This window comes from Ailuropoda melanoleuca, chromosome 12 (assembly GCF_002007445.2).
Source record: "Ailuropoda melanoleuca isolate Jingjing chromosome 12, ASM200744v2, whole genome shotgun sequence".
Lineage (NCBI taxonomy): Eukaryota > Metazoa > Chordata > Mammalia > Carnivora > Ursidae > Ailuropoda > Ailuropoda melanoleuca.
In genome coordinates, this window is record NC_048229.1 from 51,136,079 (window position 1) to 51,159,066 (window position 22,988).

At 41.9% G+C, this 22,988-nt stretch overlaps 1 protein-coding gene across 4 annotated transcripts in view; it reads right to left on the reverse strand.

Moving 5' to 3' along the window:
* Nucleotides 1-1,105: 1,105 nt before the first annotated feature.
* The window catches only part of TOX3 (TOX high mobility group box family member 3), a 111,079-nt gene continuing 89,196 nt past the window's right edge, over nt 1,106-22,988 (reverse strand). For all 4 annotated transcript variants that reach the window (XM_011218430.3, XM_034638652.1, XM_034638651.1 and 1 more), the window contains exons 4-7: nt 13,694-13,963; nt 9,227-9,454; nt 7,360-7,440; nt 1,106-3,448 (exon numbers count right to left, since the gene is read on the reverse strand). In XM_011218430.3, the coding sequence (XP_011216732.2) occupies nt 2,705-3,448; nt 7,360-7,440; nt 9,227-9,454; nt 13,694-13,963 (1,323 nt within the window). In that variant the 3' untranslated portion in view covers nt 1,106-2,704. The remainder of the gene's footprint in view (nt 3,449-7,359; nt 7,441-9,226; nt 9,455-13,693; nt 13,964-22,988) is intronic.

The window sequence follows — 22,988 nt, forward strand, 5'->3', positions numbered from 1 at the left end:
GCTTTAGCGAATCCCGAGAAAAATAATCTGGTGACAAGGTTGGAGAATTCTTTTCATGATTCAAGCCTTTTGACATTTTAAACATACAGTTTTGCCTGATGATTAATTTTCTTAAACTGTAGTAATTAAACTATTTTTCCCCTTGAAATGGACCATCAGTGGCTTAGCAGCATTTAATCAAATGTGATAAAACCCAAGATTTATAAAATCATTTAATAGATGTTACAACACCTGCTTCTAACTGCAAACAGTTGAAAACAGACTTCGCTTGCAATTAAGTCTTATCACTAGTGACATTTTTTTTTCCCAAGCAATACTTCGTGGGTTTTCAAAATGACAATGACAGAACTAATACACAATTACTGTCAGATGTAGTTTAGCAATTAATTTTGAAGACATTTGTCTAAAGGTTTCACAACAGAATATAAAATGGTTCTTACTGTTATGTAACGTTGATTTCAATTCACAGAAAATCTCTTACCATCAGTTCTGCTTCTGATGGGTCTGAGGCAAGCAGATCATGTCTTTGTGGAACACAATTGCCTCCTTGTAGATGTGATTAGGCATCGTTCTAAGACTGTTTGAACACTGATACCTGTCAACTAATACATCTTATGAAAAGCTTCAATTTAGACATAAATTTTTCTACAGCAAGAAATCTATAAATTTATAATTAGAATCTCTTGCTGTTCAATATTTGTACATAATACAGAGTACGAGACGATTATGAAATATTGAAAGCTGAATTCATTATTCATAGCCCACAACATACAGTAAATATTCTTTGAACTACAACAACAACTTTGAGGAATCCATATCCCATTATTTCTGAAGGTCTTGCACACAGGAGCTATGGACACCATGACCCACACCCTCATTTTTGCCAGATTAGGATTCTGGTCAGGGTTGACACTTGCTGTTTTTAATTTTCATTTTATCATAAGCAGTTTAAGACTGTTGCCAGTGGTAATTTGCAATTTTTATCAAGACCTCTTCATTATAGCTTCTGACAGGACAGATGCTGTAATTAATCATGCAAGACAACTGGGGATAGTGGTCACACTGTTCTCAAAGAGGAGCCACTACAGAGCAAGAAAAGGGGGGAAAGAAATGAACACTGAAATAATCATTTTCACTATCCTTTTTAATAGCAAGAACAACACAATGCCGGCTAGTTCTAGCCCCAAATAGAAGACAATTGCTTTTTCCTCTATACTTACCTTGCCACTTGCATCTTAACAAAAGGATCGTCAAAAAATATATATATATTTCACATTTTTTTTAAGAGGTCCTGGATTTGGGCCATATGATCCAAATTCCCAGCAACGGACATTCTATTTCCATCTGAACACAGAAGATGATGCTTTGACCCAAATAAAAGTTGGTATGGGGTGTCTTTTCCCATCATATACGTATTCAAGGAACCGAAATTGAAATTTGACGTATCATTTTATTTGAAAAGTGAACATTTTCCTGGTTGTTGCATCAAAATACAGTCCACAGTTTTTACTGAAATGTGTTTATTCTATAGCAAGATAAAAGCATTTTTGTTTTAGTTAAGCAAAATACAAACAACTTAATTGCTGCTATCATAACTCATAAAAAAGTATAAAACAGCATAAAAACACAATAAGCAACGTAGCAATGAATGGTTTATGTCACCAGTGTTTACGTTAAAGCCTCGTTTATGAAAACTTTACAACACATGATATGAAAACTTACAACTTTGAAAGAAAATATTTACATTGATTATTCAGATGTGGAGCGTCTTTTAAATATTCTACCGGTATCACATCATAATAAAAACTCTTGCATTTTTTTTTAAATCTTAACTTTTTGTAATAACTGTTTTCATTTAAGTGCATTTCCCTTTTTAAAAATACAGTGTTTTTATTTTTCGAAACTTGTCACTCAAAACACAGAATATAATATTCACATTCTTTTCTTCTAATTGGAATGAGTATAATGGGCTAACAGTGGCCATAGATATCGTTACAACATATACTGTGGTTCGATTTGGAGAAGTCATGGGTTAAAAAAGTGGAAATGAGTCAATAATGGAATCTAATCACTTGCATTTTTTTTTCTTTTCTGGAGAGATTTAGGAAAAAAAATAAGAGCTTTGGCAAAAGTCTGTGATTTACATTAATTTTTTTTTCATGACAAAAAAATGCCATCAACTATTCACGTCATACAAATGTTTGTATGAAACTGGATCTTCATATTTCAGGTAATTTCGACTGTGCTTTTTATCTTTAGGGCTCCGGAAGTTCAAAGAGCCTCGAAGTGCGGTGTATTCACTTCTGGGGGAAATAAGGCCATTTTCTATGACTCAGAGAGGCCAGTTTACAGTCATCAGTATGTCCCAGGATTCGTTAAACGGTTTGATTCACATATTGTAGGTATATAGCCTGAATAAATAAAAAAAGGCATCACATAAAAGAGCACAGCTTCTCTTGTTTAAAAACAAAGTGATTTATAGTCAGCTAGAAGATGATACTCAGCTACACTGTGTTCTTATTGCCTATCTAATAGACACTTGAGAGGACCATGTGATCTGTTACACGCGTCCGCACCATCGACAGCAACTTACAAGCGGCCGCCGCGGACGCACGCACGCACGCACGCACGGCGTACCCTCCTCCGCCGCGCCACGCCACTCCGCGCGCCCGCCTCCGAGTGCACCTGCCTGCCGCGGGCGGCTTCAGAAAATACTGACCTGGGACAGTACTTGAGTCTGTGTCTGAGCCTGTATTTGCGACTGGTGCTGCTGGGAGGCCGGCGGGGGGCTCCCGATGGCGGGGAGGGGCGACGTCATCTGGGAGGCGGCGGGGGAGTGCTGCCGGGGGGAAGGCTGGGACGGGTGCTGCATGTGCTGCAGCTGCTGCAGCTGGAGGTGCTGCTGCAGCTGCTGCAGCTGCTGCTGGCTGATCTGCTGCTGCAGGTGCTGCTGCTGCAGGTGCTGCTGCATGTGGTGCTGGAAATGCTGCTGCTGCATCTGCTGCTGGATCTGCTGATGCATTTGCTGCTGCTGCAGTTGCTGCTGCTGCATCTGCTGCATCTGCTGCTGCTGTTGCTGCTGTTGCTGCTGCTGCTGCAGCTGCTGCAGCTGCTGCTGCTGGGTTTGCACGGAAGGACTCACTTGGGTGGAGGACGCCGAGCCCACCAGGGTCGCTCCCATGGAGCTTATCAGCGGGGCCCCAATGTTCGAGGGCATGTTGGCGGCGATGGTGACCGATGTGACGATCTGGTTCATGGGGAGTCTCATGGTTAGGGGCTTGGGGGCGATCGACCGAGGGAGCGATTGTTGGAGAGTCTGAGGGGAGGCTGACACGGTCCCATGTTGTGACAGCGGAGGGTTCAGAAGGAGCGAGGATGTCAGATTGGTGGACGCCAAGGTCTGCTGAACGGAGCGGATGGTCTGGGCTTCTGCGGACTCGGCGGCAGCCTGCGCGGTGGGGGAGGAAATCCCCAAATATTAAGATACCCAAGGACCGACAATATGTAACTGTTTTTAAGGATCGTACATGGATTTTTAAAAAATGACTGCCATTATTCATTCTTCCCCGGACCCAAATCGCTTGTCATGTGATTTTTTTAGCTTCCCCTCCACTAGGCAGAGTCAAAACCCCTACCCCTGGGATCTGGGCTGGCCCTATGCCCTTCCAGTTGCTCTGGGACTCTGCCATCACCACGTATGTGATAACGGACANCCCCCAACCTCCATGCTGACTGCAGGTGATGAGCAGGACTAGTGGGTCCTGCCGGGCCTAGACTGCAGAACTAGCCAGTTCCCCAGCACTCTCTGAGATCAATGCTCCTCTAAGTCACTCGGCTTTGGGGCTGGTTGTTACACAGCATGGTGTAGCAAAAGCTGACTGATACACATGTTCAAGAACAACTCTTCTTCAGCAGTTAAGTCTGAGCTGACCCGCATCATTAAGAAGCACATTGAAAGAACAGAGTATCGACTGTCCGCATTCAAATCGCACTCTGCTACTTAACAACTTTGTGACTCTGGGGAAGTTAATTCACCCATCTGGTTCCTCAGTTTCCTTACCTATAAAATGCGGTTCTATGGCATTTACTTTACGTAGCGGTTGTATTAAGCTAACTCCTATTTGTTAAGCATTTAGCATAGGGACTGGCCCACGGAAGCATATAGTATATGTGAGTGATTTTTATGAATTAACAATTACTATTACCAGAAAACCGCTACTCGAAAACACCAAGGTTCTGCACGTGCATGGTGGTGTGTGACGGTGCTCACGCGAATAAAAGAAAAACATAACTGAATTCCGTAGAGATCCTAAATGGAAGTATTTTACAACCTAAGAAATTGTTCCAGTTTACCCAATATTTTCAAAGATCTCCACAATTTATCACAGGAGTCCTAGATGAGGGGAGAATGTTCAACATGCAGGTGACTGAATAACCTGCCACAAGATAAACAACTGATCTCATGTGAGGCTCAACTATGGAGAGAAATGACCTATTACACTCTGTGCCAAACATACATAATTACCTCCACAAAAATAAATACTTTTACTCATGCAACAGTGATTGACATGATTGCGCTTACTAATTTTTCTCTTATTCTTCACAAAATTAGGTGTTTCTGGAGGGGGTTAGTGGGAGCACCTTGGAGGCATCAAACTGATGGATTACACTCTCTTCAAGGATATTGAATATTTACTTCCAGATTTGTATCACTCACATTTAAAAAAAATCTACCATTAGAAGGAACCTGAGAGATGATCTTGTACTGAAAATCACTCAATGTAGGAGAAGCCATTGTCAATGGCTTCTGTTTGAACACATTATCGCTGGGAAGCACCACCTATCAGTGGACAGCTCTCTGGTTTTGTGCAGAGGTTTGGTGGGGTTCCATGCCTACTAGAGGGGCACATTCTAAAGCCACAGGGTAAGAAGAAACCTGCAAAGACTCATTCATCATCTTTAAAGAACCATTAAATCACCCATAAGGTAAAATACACACAGTGTTGTATATACACCCATGAAAATAATTCTTATAAACTCTAATGCTTAACAATCACCCAGCTAGTCTTAGGACGAAACTACAAGGGAAGTCTATGTTTAGACACCTGGGCAGTCACACCAGCGTGCCTTCAGATGCCACCCTAGTGGCAAATAGAACTGAGTGGATAAAAGAGGTCCTGTTTGCCTGCCAGGTTTACTCCCTTATGTTTTAATATTATGCTCCTATTAATTTTTGTTGGTTGTTGGGAAGATTAAAAGTAATATAGTAGAGACATATCTTAAGAGAGGGGGGCCCAGGCTCTGAATGTAGGGGGATCAGTTAAAGGCATATATGATGCAACCCTCCTCATGATTTCTAATGAAGGCTGAGGTTTTGCTGCCTGTGACCTCATTCCTTGGATGAGACCTCACCTCTTGGATGAGACCTCACTCCTTGGATGAGATCTTCTATCTGGGGCACAGAGTTCAAACTTGGGCTTCCCACATGACGGCCTTTAACCTGAGGACCAAGATCACATGCCCCCGAATCCTTGCCTCCCTGATTCTTTTAATTATTTGAATATGGTCTGATTTTCAGTCCTCACCATCATGGAGGCAACCCTCCAGGTGGGCTTTCATTCCTCCTTAATTTGTAGGGTCCAAAGCAGAGCCAAGTCTTCGGATGCGGTCCCATCACCACGCTGTACAATAGACACTCTGTCCCTGTGAGATCACCCCGTTAGAAGCTATCTTACGCTCTCGGTTCAGACTGAAATTATCCTGAACGTCTACCTCAAGGACTGTTTTTAGTTCCCTGCCAGGGCTCTGAATATAAATTAAGGATGCTCTCAACCTGCACTAACTTAATGAAAACAGAAAACAAAAAACCCCAACAAACACTATTTTAGGTTTATTCTTTTTGAATCCCATCCAATCAGTTTTCAGGAATCGCTGACTTCCATTTGGAGATACTTCTGAATCCTGATTCTGGAATCCAGTGTATAACTTTCATGTTATCCCTTCTACCCCAGCCACAGACTCGATGAGCCCAATCGTGGTTGCTGTTTCCTGAATGCCTTTTGAGATACCGGCTCTTGGCTGAAATCCACGCGTGGTCAATTATTCATGCTCTAATGCACAAAGATCACCTACGCCTGCTTCTGGGTAAATGAATGAATAAACGATCCACTTAGGAAGTACATGTACATTGTTCCTCTATTCGCGTCACCCTATCTCATTAGCCAACTATACCTCCATTCTTAACATCTGTAGCCCACACATTCGGCTGTTGTCTGCCAATATGCAAATCTGAGGCCAGGACTGGTACATCTTATATGATGAGTCTTGCAGCGTCTCAGAAAAACGTTTTGCTATTGACCTGATGAATGTTGTCTCTTTCTAATGAACTGGAAGGTGTCCTAACAGCTGACAGCAGGAAAAAAGGGAGGACCTCTCCTGATCTGATTTGAGCAGCTGCCAATGGTAGATCTTAATATAAAGAAGAAACAGCTCAGGTGAGGAAGAGAAAAAGGAATAAACCCTTTCTAAATGCCTTTGCCAGCAACGCCTACCATGGCCCGCAGCCCTACGTGGTACGTGAGGCAACAAGCATGACAATGGAATTCAATCCCCAATTGCCAGAGAGCAAAAACATTAGTTCAAATTATTCTCCCCAAAGCCTCTCTAAATTCTAGGAAGGCTAAAGACAAAGTTAATTAAATGTTAAAATATAACCTAATAGCTCATGCTCCTTTTGGATCAAGGTAATAATAATCTAGACTGACATTTGCTTTGGGATACTGGTGCATTTTATAATACATCAGGGTCCATTTTATACTCTATGTATAATACGTATACATGTCTCTTTTTTTTAAGGACTTGGAGCATAATTTTATTTTTAAATAATCTCTAGGTTTACTTATTTATCGGATATGGAACGGTTTGGTCAAAAATGCAACATCCTCTATTACAATGATATAACCATTGGAGAATTTACTATAGGATGTCCCAAATACGACCAAAACACCGCCCCATTTAAATAGAGGACATTTGCACAGATTTCAGTCCCTGACAAGAAAGCGAAGATAAAGAGGCTATTAAAGATCCGTCTTTCGTATCTGTGTGTGTTAAGTAGTTTCAACACACAGAAAGAGAGACCAGGGAATCTTCTGGAAACAACTCTGATTCAGCAGCTTACATTAACTTCTATTTTTTGTGCCATCACTGTGGTTATCTCTCATGGAAACAAGTTAAGTTTATGAGTTGTTCAAGACGCCATTTTTGGTCACCTCTAAGGCGAGCTGCCTTGATGTTTTCAACGCTTGGGGGCTGTTCTCAACGTTGTAACTCAGAGACCCGCCAGTCCCTGCCCAGGTTTACCTTGGAAACGAGGCTGGCCCGGTAGGCAGCCAAGGCCTTCAGGTACTCCTTTTTGGCAGCTTCTGTTTTCCTCTTATACACCTATAAAAAAAAAGGCCACAATTAGCACCACCTTTAGCATACAATTTCCCAGCCATCAAAGGACAGTCACACAAATGAGGTCACCACATAACTCACCTAAAAAGTGGGTCTCCTTGGTTTTGATTTTTAAATGTGGACACATACACACACACAGAAATATTAAAACAAAACCCTGCCACCCTCATTGGAGCACAATCTCGATGTTTATGATGATAAATGAAAACAAGATTTCCGGTTGTAGCACAGACACCTTGAGAGAAACAGCTTGAGGGCCTCGCGCTAAGGCAGGAGATGAGGTAGCTAGAAGAGTAAAACTGGCTACAAAGCGTTCAAATCACGGAAAATAACGAATTTCTCCATCAGTGCCTTCTTTCCCTCATGCACACATTTCTAACTGGCACCGAATCAGAGGATTCAAAAACCCACCACAACAGGTCTGCTGTTGTGAAGACACAGGAGAAAACATGAAACCACCTCGGTTTTCTTTTGAAGGAAAAAAAAGTCAGAAATAGTTAAAAGATGAGAAATTTCCACCAGTGAGGCCAATGAGTTTCATAAACAAGTCCCAATATATGAAATGTGATAGGCGCTTCCTTTTCTTAATGGCGTCTGATGGCTGTGCGTTAGACCAAAGTGCAACCATCTTTTCTCCAGAGTTAAAAGACGTAGCAGACTGCCAGTCCCTTAGGATTACATATCTGGGACAGAAAATCAGTGTGACACATACAACAATAAGTTCACCGCAAATGGGCAAGTTCTATAGCTGCACCATGCCAAACTAGTAGGAATGAGGTCATGATTTGTAAAGAAAAATCAAGGGTTTTCCTGTTGTCTTTATTCCTGAGATGGTGACCCTCTTTTATGACTAAGAGAGGTCTAGTCTTCCGAGGACATGGAACGTCCATCCCTACTAATGGTCATTGGGAGTTTCACGCAAGAAGCAAGGGAGCCATTCTTCCTCTCCATTTCTGCGGAGGAGCCGCAAGGGGAGGCCCAGGAGTCAAGGCCCTAAGGAAGTATCTACCACCAGCTCGGCTAACCTCTCAATACCTCTCATATGGCCGAGCCTTCCAATGAACTTGGAATAAAATATCAAATGCCTGGTGACAATAATGAGCCTCGTGGAGGCGGCTTCAAAGTTTGGAAGCCCACCAGGACGGCATGAGGGTTCGGACAGAGGATCAAAGAAAAGGCAAGCGGGATGGACCTCATCCCTTCATAGTGCCCTTTCTGAACAAAGGGGGCAAATTCCACATGATTTCAAATGAAAAGATGATCATCAGAAGTTCATGCATGCAGGATGCTGCCTGAACGGACCCATTTCTCCTCTGAATGGGTTCTGAACACGCACCCTTAAGGGGGACCGAGAAATCCACATAACTGGAGGGGGAGGGGGGCTTGGAGTCATACAACTGCATTTCTAAATTCATAGCTTGGAAAGGCCGTGATGAGAAATAGTCCTATTAAGTGAGTGTTCACTCAGAGAAGGTATAAGAGGGGCACCTGGGTGGCTCAGGCAGTTAAGTGTCTGCCTTCGGCTCAGGTCATGATCCCAGGGTCCTGGGATCAGGTCCCGTGTCGGGCTCCCTGCTCTGCGGGGAGTCTACCTGCTTCTCCCTCTGCCCTGTGCTCCCTGTGCCCCCGTTCATGCTCGCTCTCTCAAATAAATAAGTAAAATTAAAAAAAAAAAAAAAAAAGGGAGAGGAGAGGGGAGGGGAGGGGAGAGGAGAGAAGAGGAGAGGATGGTAACCTTTTCATATACGGCCCTGCTGGATCTTCACCTCACCTGCTTTTGTTCTTCTCCGAGGCTGTCCCACATAGATGCCACGATTTTTGAGACCTCTCCAAAGGTGGCATTGGGGTTTTGCCCTTTAATCGCAGCCTGTGTGTCCCTGAAAAACAGGGCATATGCTGACACTGGCTTCTGGGGCTCGTTGGGGTCTTTCTTTTTCTTTTTCTTTGGAGTCTTGGGCTTCTTGCCAGAATCTGGAGCAGCTCTCTTCTCTCCAATGGCCTGCAAAGCAGGAAGAAATTTCACTGCCTGGAATGTCCTTGCAGAGACGGCGGCAAGACCTACCCAGGTCCGCCACTGTTCTTGGAAGGTTTTGTTCAACTGATTCATCAACAGAGGAGTCCCCGGCAAAAGCAGGGGAGGGGTGAGTTTTCTTAGAGTTAACTGGACAGCAGAGATTAGCATTTAGAACACTGATTAATGAGACCCAGTAGTATCTTCAATACATTCACAACATATGCTCTAAATAGCAATTATGAGCAATGAAAAACAGAACACTCTGTACCAGGCAATGAAGTGTGGGCATATTGTGTGCATATATATGTATATATATGTGTGTGTGTGTGCATTACATGTGTACACATAAAATATTTTACATTTTCAAAGGTTTTAGAAGTAAATCTAAGTAATTCAGGATGTTGATTATATTCAGATATTTTAAATAAGGTCCCTTGCCATAGTCATGTGCCATATATATGATCAGTCTGAATCGATTTTTCGAAGCTTCACTTTTTAATTTTACCGGAATGTTACCTTGCTCACGGGTCTCCAGAAACTCCAATGGAAATTAGCTACAATCCCTAAGCTTGCACAGAAAAAGAAAGGTCCTCTTTATTTCTTAAAGTCATGATAACTTTCCAAACAATAGGCTAACAAGAAATTTAAAAAAAAGTCAAAATTCCTTTAACTGGAGATAGAGAGTTAATTGATAGTCTTCATTAAAATTAAAAACCTATAAGAGAGCAATAATTGATACTTAAAATCACCAAGGCTAGAAAGACTGATAAGAAAATAGTCCTATAGCTCCCCACATTCCTATACCACAGAGCTCCAGATTCACGTGCTACTCCCATCATCTGATTTCAGTGATCATATAATACACTTTCAGAGAAGCAGAAGAAAAGACGTATCAGCCTTGCCGTATCCCCCTAGAGATCATTTTGCAGTTAACTTCATCGGGAAAGCTGAAATGTTTGACAAAATCAGTTTTAAAAGCCAGCCGTGGGGAAGATCAACAGAGATAGACTCAAGTTACTAACAGATTGGTTTTTAATGGCCTTGAGTCTGGAATCCTAAATTCAAAATTTTCTAAGAGTATCATCACTTTCTGAGTGAGAGTCATTTGGAACATAATCCGATTACTAAAATTCTTAAGGACAGCACTGCTAGGTAACGCGTCTCTGAGAGCTCTGGACCCGCAAGGTAGGGGGGAACCACAAGTCCACTTCTGCGTGGCCCTCCTTGAGTGGTAACAACATACGTACTTCACGCAAGTAGTTCACACACTTCAAATGGTGGTAAGCCACATCTCAACTCTTCTCCAAAATGCCGTCTTTCATGACTCACGATTAATTCAATCATTTTCAATGGTCTTTTTTCCCTAAATGCTCAGGACAAATGAGACTTGTTTAATTCTAGTTAATGAATCTGAACTTGTAAGGGACTCAGATGCTTTTCAGTTAGAGCTTCAACGGGGGCCAAGTTTTCCTTCAGTGAAAAATGCTGCTTTCGCCCCAAGGAAAAAAAAAATAGAGAGACACAGATTTTTCTAATTGAGTCAAACAACTATATATTATTTTCCTGAAAGAAAAGTTGGCACTGGTGGCACCAACAATGCCCTGACCGATGGCAAGGTGAGAGTAATTTCCAGCTCAATGTCACTCTCTGTAAACCAGCATTCCAACAGTGACAACCTTTGGTATCTTCTTTGGATAATCGTGACTTGCCCTAATCATCATTACCTTTTAAGAATAAACCTGAAATGAAGAATCTCACAGTTTAAACAAAAGTTCAGAATTAATTCTCTGAAAGAAACCTGTGCATAATTGACCGAAGAGCGTTGGGAAAGGTGGAGAAATAGCTTTCCCCCAAAGAGAAACCATCAACGATAATTTTAATCTTTCTTTCCCAGCTTAGTTGCTCAAAAGATAACAAACTGGATTCTTTGCCTTTACACAAAACCTAGACCCTTGGTTAAAAAGGAGTGAGGAATCGCAAATAAGGCTCTCCTTAGCCAGGACAATTTCAGCGTGGTACAGAAGTGCATAGAAGATCAGTGGATATATGGGTGAAATGAAAGGAATCCGTGTGAACTGTGTCCGGGACAGTTGTACCTTAGCTGGGCCTTATTCACATCTTTTGAGTTTCTTTATAAACACTGTTTCTCATTTCACCTTCACAGAAATCCTTGTGAGTGTGAGCTGAGACCGTTAATGCATTTACACAATCTGTGTCCAGTAGGGTGCTAACACGTCCAGTGAGGCACTAACATGTTCAGTGGGACACTAACATGTCCAGTGGGGCACTAACACATCCAGTGGGGCGCTAACACGTCCAGTAGGGTGCTAACACGTCCAGTGAAGTGCTAACATGTCCAGTGGGGCACTAACCTGTCCAGTAGGGTGCTAACACATCCAGTGAAGTGCTAACATGTCCAGTGGGGCGCTAACCTGTCCAGTAGGGTGTTAACATGTCCAGTGAGGCACTAACATGTTCAGTGGGACACTAACATGTCCAGTGGGGTGCTAACATGTCCAGTGGGGTGCTAACATGTCCAGAAGGGTGCTAACATATCCAGTGAAGTGCTAATATGTCCAGTGGGGCACTAACATGTCAGGACAGATCAAATCCTCCTTCTTCAAATCTAACCTCCTTTCCCTCTTCCTCCTCACTCCCAACCTTCTCTAGTTCCTCTTCTTCCATTTGCTACTTAAAAATAAATGATGCTGAGGGCTCTGGCCTTGACTTGCTCTTACACACTCTGAGAAATTCTGATTACTTCAATGTCTTCCCATCTATGTGCAGATGGTCCCCAAATCTGTAGTCCCACCTCTAGACACAAACGTGGTTACTTCCAATTCAACCCAGACCATGCCAAACTCTCATCTTCTCCATGAGAGAAAAAGTAACACTCCTCTTTCTGAGCTGATTCTCTCATTTACTAATATCCATGCTGGCTCTCATACTAAAACCCCATTTATCTTTTATGCCTTCAAAAACCAATGGATTCCAAAACTTCGTGATTCTCCCTCTTACACGTCTCGCTAATCTGGTACCTCCTGTCCATTCCTTCCTTTGCTAAAAGGAAACACTTCGTAGCAAGTGTTGATCAGTTTCCTTTCCTCCAGTCCCTCTCTTGGTAATACTTTCTCTATAGCCAAAGCCCTCTTTCTAGACCATAAAGTTGTTTATGCCACTCCTCTATGCAAATAATTAATCAGCTTTCAACTACCTGCATGAGAAAGGCTACCACATTTCATCTACTACTCTCTTCAATTCCTATTTCTTTCCTCCCCATATCAAACTGTTCATGATACTCATAAATTGACGTGTACTTCCATTGCTCCCTTGACCAGAATGCTGGCCTCTCTCTTCTGCCTCACAAGCTTTTATGCATCCTCTTAGACCTAATTCAAATATCACCTTCTCAATAAAGTCTTCCTCAAATCACTTTCCTAAGCAGAATCGATTACAATCTTAGCACACCAGATACATCGATTATACCTCCAATCACATCTGGAGCTAATATTAAACATTCCTTTTCATCCCCAGTGGGGAGTCCCACAGGTAGTAATTATCTTATAAATCTTTATATCACCAGAACCAAGTAAAAGGCCAAGCACAGAGTAGGTGTACAAAATATGATGAATAAGGAATGAGTAATTGTGTACCTAGGATAGGTAACGTTAATGAAACAGAATACCTTTCTAAGCATCCAGAAAAGTCCTCCGTGCAACTAAGTTTTTATTTCAAACCATGTATATTTGAATTATCACCCTCCGTGACAGAAGCACGAATGTGGAACGATTAGAATTTTCTAAGTGATAAACATCATAGAAGGTGCAAGGCTGTCAAATATGACAGTGGCTCAGCCAACTAACTGGATGAAACTTATCCACATGAACATTAACTTAGAAGCAGAGCACTTCAGAATTCCTGGGGGATCTAATGTAAGTCCTCCCTTCCGCAGAATGGGAAAATCATGCCTGCAAGAGTGAAGTGACATGTTCAATGCCTTATAACCAGTAGAGGAAGCCAGAGCTCCCAATTTCCGGTGGAATACGCTTTTCACAGAAAATGAGTATATAAAAGAGTGAAGAAAAAAATTAAACTGTCATGAATTTAAATGCTAGCCAAATCCACAAATAGAAAGAAGGTAATACCATGAGTGAAATTCAAAGACACAGCACAGGGTGATTCCAAATTCTCGGGTAGGTAACATAAATACAGCAGTCAACTTACTCTGTTGGATTCATCAGCATCCTCTTCATTGATGGAGCTGGAAGGGGAAGGGGTCGCAGATTTGCTCGCTGGAGGTGAAGGAGACGTGTGTGGCATACTGGCACCTCCCAAATTCAACCCCAACTGGGCGCTGAGCTGAGACTGGTTGATGGTGGTGAGCTGAGTGGGAGGCATGATCCCAGAGCGAGCAGCATCGGTCATGTGGACGATGGACCTCATGATCAAGGAGTGATCCTGACGGTACTGGGGCACTTGTGTGTGGCTCTGGTCCTAAAAAGGCAACAGACAATGGGGGGTGGGGATGGATTCTTCGTTTTCCCAAATACCAACAAGCTGAAAATGTTAGCACTGGTTCTTTAGATAGGTCTGACCTACTCCAGGATGATGGTCCCTATCCATTAACTCTAAGGACGCAGCCCCTAAGTTAAAAGGTCGAAAGCACAAAACCCAAATTATCCGGCCTAGTCTATTTCATGCTAGAACGGTCACTGGATGACTTTTAAAGAAAATAATAAGAGACTATTGGCAAAGAAAGAAAACTTCCAACTCTTGCTTCTCATCGAGGAACCAGACAAGGCAGGGTTGAGGCAGAGGCTCAGACCTTTCTGGCTCACCAGTTGGTCCTCCATCCTTCTTACACACACATTCTGGTTCCACTGCCCTTGACCCAGCTCTGTCAGGGAAGGCGGGTCCAGTCTTTACTTGGTCCTTCCAGGAGTGCATCTGACATGTAGAGAGGACAGGCTTAGGGAAGCACAGAGCCAACATCTGTTTGCTTCAGGGCATCCTCTCTATAAAACCCTCTGTGGGTAACCAGAGGGTCATTCCGATTCTGAATTACATTGTCAGGGGCATCTGGAAGTCATTCAGTGTCTTTGGGATTGGATATCACTTTCTTCTTCTTAAACCTGCCTTGTTTTCTTTCCTTCAACCCGCCATGATTTAATGGACTAATGGATTTTTTAAAATATGTATAAGGAGGAGGTAGAGATCATCAGAATTAGCCCCTCTGAAAGTTACTGCAGTCCCTTCAAAAGTAGCCTTCTGTGTTTGGCAGTCATATAAAAGGCTCTGGAGTTGTTGCTGCTGCTTCTTTTTTTAATTCCAAAGAATAAAAAAAAAAAAATGAAGACATGCTTTTAAACAACTTACTTTAAGACTTGTCATTTAGTGTGAGTCTGTGATTTTTACTGAAACCAAATTCTCTTGACTCACAGTGACCCAGAATCTAATTTTATACACAAGCCTACACATTTTTAAGCGTTCCTCTTGAGTGTTTCTGATAGAGACTTATGTTTGCTCTTTAAATAAGCAACAAATGAGTTGTAAATATCTAAATTGGAGCGTTTAGTGTCTTAATATTAAATATATAAATGCCACTAAATAAGAAGCCATAGCTATCAATAGGAAACTAGTTGAATAAATTATGATCTATCGCACTACAAAGTATTATGAGGCTTTTTAAAATAATGAATTAGATTTATGTGTATTGACTTAGAACAGGGTTTCCAGTCTTGGCTCTACTGACATTTTGAACCAGATAATTTTTTGTTGTGGGGCTGTCCTTTGCCTTGCAGGATATTTACAGCAACCCTGGCCTCTATTAGATGCCAGTAGCAACTTCTGGCTCCCCACCAGTCATGGCAATCAAAAATATCTCCAGACATTGTCCCTTGTGGGACAAAATTCTCCCACCTGAGAACCAGTGACCTAGAGTGATATCCAAGATATTGTAATTGAAAATACAAGTTGTAAAATACTTACAGAGGATAGCTCCCCCCCCAACCTCTTATTTAAAAGGAGTATCTAAACTTTTAACAATGGTCACGTTATAAGGGGTAGAACTGGAAGGGTAAAGAGGAGAGCATCTTAAATGTTTCCATTTATAAAAACACAAAATGAAAAAAAACCCTAATTTTTTAGGAAAGCTAAAAGATCAATGAGTCGGTAAAATAGTATAGCTAATTGCTCGGGTTTCATCTTAAATATATAAACTTCCCATTTCTTAATAATTTGAGTTATTCGATTGCTGTGGCATCCCTGGAGCAATGGGTCACATGTACCAGAACAATCCCACTCTTCCCTGTCTCACTGACGATATCGATATCCTCTTCCACTGTTCCTAAAATATCACATTCTATTGGCAGGTGTCCCTCTGCAGACTTGTACCACAAAAGTGGATTTTACATTATCGGCTTGTCCTAATTTTTTTTTTTTTTGATTAGCATTCTACCACTTGTTTAGCCTTTTCTCCTCAAAAATTTGAGCTGTCTATTCTTCCACAGTCTTTTTTGTTTTTTAAGATTTTTTTAAAATTTATTTGTCAGAGAGAGAGAAAGAGCACAAGCAGGGGGAGCGGCAGGCAGAGGCAGAGGGAGAAGCAGACTCCCCGCTGAGCAGGGAGCTGGATGCGGGACTCATCCCAGGACCCTGCCATCATGACCTGAGCCAGAGGCAGACGCTTAATTGACTAAGCCACCCAGGCATCCTCACTCCTCCATGTTCTTTTAAAGTTCCACTACTGCTTCTTTACGTCACTTCCGCCCTCTAGCTACTAGCAATTCAGCTATCTTCTTCTTTTTATTTTTTCTAAGTTTTATTATTATTTTTTAAGTAGGCTCCATGCCCAATGTGGGGCTTGAACTCACAACCCCAAGATCAAGAGTCGCATGCTTTACTGACTGAGCCAGCCAGGCGCCCCTTAAGCTATCTTATTCTTCATTCTATACTCCATATATGTTCTTCAGAATGCATTTAAAAAGTCTTTTCAGACTTATTTAAATCTAGATGTTTTAAGTATTTACAAGCAGCTTCCAGAGCCCATTTGAATTAAGTATTTTATTTTATTTTATTTTTTTTTTTTAAAGATTTTATTATTTATTCGACAGAGATAGAGACAGCCAGCGAGAGAGGGAACACAAGCAGGGGGAGTGGGAGAGGAAGAAGCAGGCTCACAGCAGAAGAGCCCGACGTGGGGCTCGATCCCATAACGCCGGGATCACGCCCTGAGCCGAAGGCAGACGCTTAACCGCTGTGCCACCCAGGCGCCCCTGAATTAAGTATTTTAATTCGGACTGTAGAAGAATAAATTAGCCGACCGGCATGACCGTGAAATATGATGATCTGATTTATGCAACCTTCTCATGAACACAGAAGTTGCTTTGCTCCACCGCCTATGAAAGTCAGCACACACAGATCCCCGATTGACTGATCTCGCATCTACGGCGCTCCAGATGGATCTCATGGTCAAACAGAAGGCCAAGAAGTAAGTTTTCTTGGCTTCATCAGCTCTTTCTAGATTCTACCTGCAATGTCTCGGAGCGAGATAGATGGGGAAACTGTGCTCTAGGGAGCACGGCCCAACAGTGGAGGGATGTGTTGACAGACAGAGATGAACGGGGCCCCGGGCTCTCTACCACCATCGTCCCCCCACCCCGCCCTTCAACGAAAGCACTCTGTATTCACAGGAGTGCTCGTAACATGTCACTTTAAAAAAGAGGGAGAGAGAGAAATAATAGGGATTTTCTGCGATGGGGACGGGGTGAAGACCACCCATGAAACATGCTGGTGGTTGGGCCCAGGACTTGCCAACACTTAGAGCCGTCCACATGGCCTTCACATCCGCAAACATGCTGGCCCATGTTTCTTGTCTCCCACAGGACAACACACCAAGAGCCTCTAAAGTCTTTTCAAGTAACTCCTGAACCACATAACTGATGTATCAAAATGTGCTAGCATCTGCCACGGCCCACAGCTGTCCCATAATAACTTCCTATGCGTGAGGATGACTGTACAAGACGACTAATGGTAAGAGGGTCTTTTAGAAATTCAAGTTCCTTTCGGGCCGCCAATTATTAACAACTACCTTGGGCAAGTTGGTGATTCTTAACAGCGCCAATCATTTCCCATAAAAAAAAGAAGGTAACCTTGGAAAGACACTTGCTTTGATCTTAGGATTCCCACGTAAAGGAAGATGTCAGCTCAGTGTAAAGGTATTTATTGAGCACGTGCTATGTGCCAGGCCAGAGAAACCAACATACCAGTGCTCAAATCCTTGAAAACTAGAAAACTAGCACGTGATTCCTTTAAACGCTACCCGAGTTAAACATAATTTAGAACGGACTAATAGATTTACTCCGACAAAGCATAGGCAAGAATAATTCATATATACTCCTCAAAAATAGCTCGCAATTTCTCCTAGTAGTCACAACACAATAAGGAAATATATAACCATAGATAAAACCCTAAGAATTTAATGCGTTTTTGAAAATCATTACCTCTCACTTATTAAAATTCAGTCTTAAAAGACTTACCAATGATCACTGAAAGGCAAAGCAACTAGTGGGTTATAACAGATTGCCACGATTATATCCGACATGCGCTGAATGCTGGTATTTTTCACAATTACGTTTTATATCTAGAGTTCACTTGTATCATTTCCTAAAGTGTTCATCCTTTGGGAAAAACTCATTCTTCTCTTCTTGGTCTCACTCTGTTCTCTGATGTTATTAGATAAGAGTTTCCCAACCTCAGCAGGATTGACACTGTGGTCTGGATAATTCCTTGCGGTGGGGGTGGGGGTGGGGGTGGGTAGCTTGTGCATGGTAGACAGCTTGGCAGCATCTCTGGCTTCTACACACTAGATGCCAGAAGCCTCCCCCGTCCAACCTGGTTGTGACAATCAAAATGTCTCTAGACACTGGCAAATGTCCCCTGGGGGTGGGGGGCAAAATCCCTCTCATTTGAGAGCTACTTTATTGGACAAATATAATGGAAAACTTATCTTCTTGGGTGTGGAGGATGAGGAGGAGTCAACCAGGAAAGGAGGGGTAAGAAATCATGTTCCAGGCAGAGGGAACAGCACGAGCCAAGTCGGAGATGGGAGAGAGCTTGGCATGCCTGAGCAATGGAAAGGATGCCGGTAAGGTGGGAGCAGGTAGGCAAGGTGAAGAGTGAAATGCGACGGAGCGGAGAAATGGGAATGAGCTAGATCGTGCAAGGTGGGGTCATCAGGGAATGCTTCCTTAGGAGGTGACCCACTAGAGCTGAGGTGTAAAGGGAGAGTAGAAGCTACTAAGCTAGAAAAGAGGGAAGAGCATCCAAGGCAGAGAAGAATATGTGCAAAGGCCCGGTGCACGAGGAAGTAAAGGAGAGGCCAGTGTTACCGAGCCAGGAAAAGCAGGACTGGCTACGGAGCTGGAGAGGCAAGGAATGGCCATAAAACGACAAATCCTATAGCCTATGCTAGGAAGTCTGCATTTTATTCACAGTGTAGACGGATGCCACGGTAAGCATAAAGGCTTGGTACCTATCTAGAGGGTTATTTGTTCCAATAGATATTAACTGATGGAGCCTCCTGGGCAACCCATCTAAATCACTGGTGGACAATCTGATTATAAAATAAACAATATAAATATAAATATATATCCTAACACTTTAAGCTACGTTTTGAAGAGTACCCAAGTCTTTCTGAATGGGCAAGCCACGGACTTGAAAAGATACTAGGACGCGCACTGCCTTCTATTTGCCTGTAAGTAGAAGTCAACAAAGCCTTGATGGTTTGCGTAGGTCTTGGTGTGGGGAGTGCTCAGCTGAGGCTCCCTTCTCTCCCCATCTGATAAAAGAGCTCTTTGTCTTTTTTTTTTTTAAAAAAACAGGAAACCATGGCATGGATATTTCTGGTAGTGGTCCCTCATTTTCTTAAATTGACTAAAATCCAGTTGATTCCTGAACATTAATTATTTGAGCGAACTGTTAAAATCTGAATAATTTTATGTTAAAAAGGAAACTCTGGATCACTAGCATAAATTAAAACCTGGGGACACCTGGATCAACGGAATGCCAAATAAACACCAAGAGAAGGAAACAACACCGTTGTAGTCTGTCTAAATGTGGGGCCCACCTAAGGCTCTGAGCCAGACCTCTGCTTTCTCTTATTTAAAAAGGATAAAAGAGGTGTGGAAGACTTATTAGCCCCAAACCGTGACTTTCTCCTGGACTTAATCAAGATTGAAAGAAATTGGCAAGGTGAAAAATGTCCTCGCTGTGCACATCACAATGGGGTATTACCCCGGCCATGCTTCATATAAAGACATGTGGGGATTCGGGGGAGAGGGAGTGATGGGAAATGGGCAGTTTGCTCTTACTTTCTCAGCCAACAAAACTCTATCTCCTTTATATATTAAAATCTGTTTTCACTCATTCTATCAGGCCTGGAGCAAGGGCCTGGTCCTCCATGACATCCTCTTGGTACATAAATGGGACCCCTTTCCCTCCCACCCCTGGCATTTATTATATCTTTGTGCTGCATACTTACTAGTACATAATTACACGTCCTCAATTATTGGGTTTTGGTTTCTTCTGCAAATGCAAGATAGAGGCTTTCAAACTGATATCTTATTTGAGATATGACACATTATTATTCTATTTTATTAATTTTTTTCTCCTAACAGTGGTGTTCACTTCCACCTGGGTTGATTTTTGCCATAAAGGATTTTTAAACATCTAATATGCACCTTCCATGCACGTTTACAAATAAATATTCTCTGTAACGATCCAATGTTAGGTTTTCATCATAGAGGATAGCATCTAATTAAGAAGCAAATAACCCAAATATATAAGTGAGTGTGACTAAACACATTTGCACCGGGGTGGTTTTTTTAAACAATATTTCTTGAGAAATGGAGCAATTAAACAATTATCAGTAATAAAAATTGCTTCGTATTAATAAAGATCAGAGAACTACAAATACGAAATTCAGGTCGGTAATTTTATGCTTAATTATTTAAGTTATGTCCTACAGCAACATTAAAATTTTGTCTCCAAATGAACAATGATCAACTGATATGCACAGCTAGTGTATTCCTAACCCCAGTAAACCCTGAAACAAACACCGTTATGACAAATGCATAGCAAGGATAATTACAGACCTATGTACCACAAACCTAACTTCATCAAAATATCTGCACTGAAATAGATAATTTTTACTTAATAGCTACCCTCAGGGTTATAATCAAACATACCTACACACGAGTGTTTTGTGAAAAACAGTCTTCCCGAAAGTTAATTAATAGTTTCTTAGCAAAATAAAATTTCCAAGAGTTTACCATAAAACACTTAATGGTATTTCACCCGGAGACCCTGTAACTCCTTTGTTTTACCAAGGAGTCAGCTCTGTGCTCATTTAATTTGGGCCTCAGTGAAAAGTTTAAAGAGGAATTCCATGTTTACGGCTGTTTATACTTCAAACGGCCTCCCCTCAGTTCTTACTTAGCAGTCAAGGTATGCTCTTACTAGCAAATACATAGTCTTTCGTTTATTCCTATATGCAACAAATAAAATATTTACTGAGCGCCTAGTGTATTCCAGCCCAGACACTGTTCCAGGCGCGAGCCTGACAGTAGCCCCTGAGACAGGCGACAGGAGGGGACAGGCCGTGTACGGGCAAAGGAGGCCATTTCAAAGAGCGACAGGTGCCATGATTAAAGGAAATGGGGCGAGAGCACAGCAAGTAATCCTCATCCCTCTAAAAAAAAAAAACCACATTTGAGCCTCACGCCAGTTTTATTCGGCAATCTGAGGGATTTAACAATGGTGTCTCTCCTGTCCTTGACCCACTGGGAGGTGCTGGCGGTATCCCCGTAGAGTAGGTAACTATAAACTATACAGGCTAAAAACAAGATACAGGGAAATAAATCACGGCATTAACATCCTCTTCCTTGAAAGTTATCAAGCAAGCAAGTGATCACATGTCACACTTTGCACACAAGCTAACTGGGTTTAGCAGAAGTTTGGAACAACTCCCCTTTTAACAGATGACCCTAAAGTTAACTCCACCTTAAAGACATTATAAAGAATATTTATTCTAAGCTATGTATGGTACAGAGCTATTTGTTGTACAAGGAAAGGCAGCTCATAAAAATGCCTGTGGCCTGGGGCGCCTGGGTGGCTCAGTCGTTGGGCGTCTGCCTTCAGCTCAGGGCTTGATCCCGGCGTTATGGGATCGAGCCCCACATCAGGCTTCCTCTGCTGGGAGCCTGCTTCTTCCTCTCCCACTCCCCCTGCTTGTGTTCCCTCTCTCATTGGCTGTCTCTCTCTCTGTCAAATAAATAAATAAAATCTTTAAAAAAAAAAAAAGCCTTCTATACATCCCTTTAAAAAAAAATGCCTGTGGCCTGTGTATCTGGGGCAGACGATGGTCAAGGTGTAGTAATCGCTAAATTAAAAGTGACTGTGGGATGAAAAGCATCTTTAAAGCAGTCAACAGACTCCGAGTTTTTGGATGACCTGGAAGAGATGCTGGTATTCAAGAAAGCACCTTTGCACACAGTATAATCACCCTCTAAAGTAGGTCTCAGCAAATAACTGCCAAAGGTTTGTACCGTTTCAATGTGACAATTTGGACTTGAAACAGGTCCCATTCCACTCAACGTGGGTGATCTGTTTAGGTAAGTTGTGCCTTTTCTACTGTTAACTCACAATAAAAATACTTTTTTCACCATCACTTGGCCAAAAATAAATCTAACTGGAGTAATCATTCCATCTATATTGAAAGATTGCCGGTCCCTCCAATGGCTACGTGGCAAGTGTCCTGTGGAATGCAGTGCTGCAGACTCTATTGACAATGGCAATGAACATGTTCATAACAATAATAAGGGCTTGTTTTAATAGAACGTTCCACGCATTAAACACATTAATGACCCATGAAATAACTGTTTTATCTGTAACACATTAAGCAACATGGCTAAAACAATGTATTAATTGAAAGTCTGCTATTTCTCTAAATGCAAGATTTTTTTTTAAGTATAAAAATGGCATGAAAGTCGTTTTGTAAAAACGAAAATAATTCAACTTTGAAATCAGAGTCATAATAAATGATTGCGAGAAAAACTTTGAAAATAGGCCTGGTAAGTTTTCGATGTGTTCTTCTGATACAGCCCCATTTCTCTGGTTAAAAGTGTTATCAGTCCAGAGTGTGAGTTAAGAGTCTTATGAATAGAGTTAAGAGTCTTATGAATATTTTAATTTTCTTCTCTGCACGCATATCTTCTATAGGACTTTTATCCCTCCTTTTCTTTTTCCTTAACAGGTACAGAGACTCCCTTACTCCAACATGCCTCCCTCACTTCCTGCCTTTTCAATTTCCTAACACTTTGTTTGATATTACCAGAGTAACGAGAGCAGCATTTTCTATAAATATGCGGTATCACAATTAAATCCAAACCAGTATCAAACAGAAAAACGTCAGACCTCTAAACATGAAATATAATGTATGAAGAAAAAGTATGTGAATTAT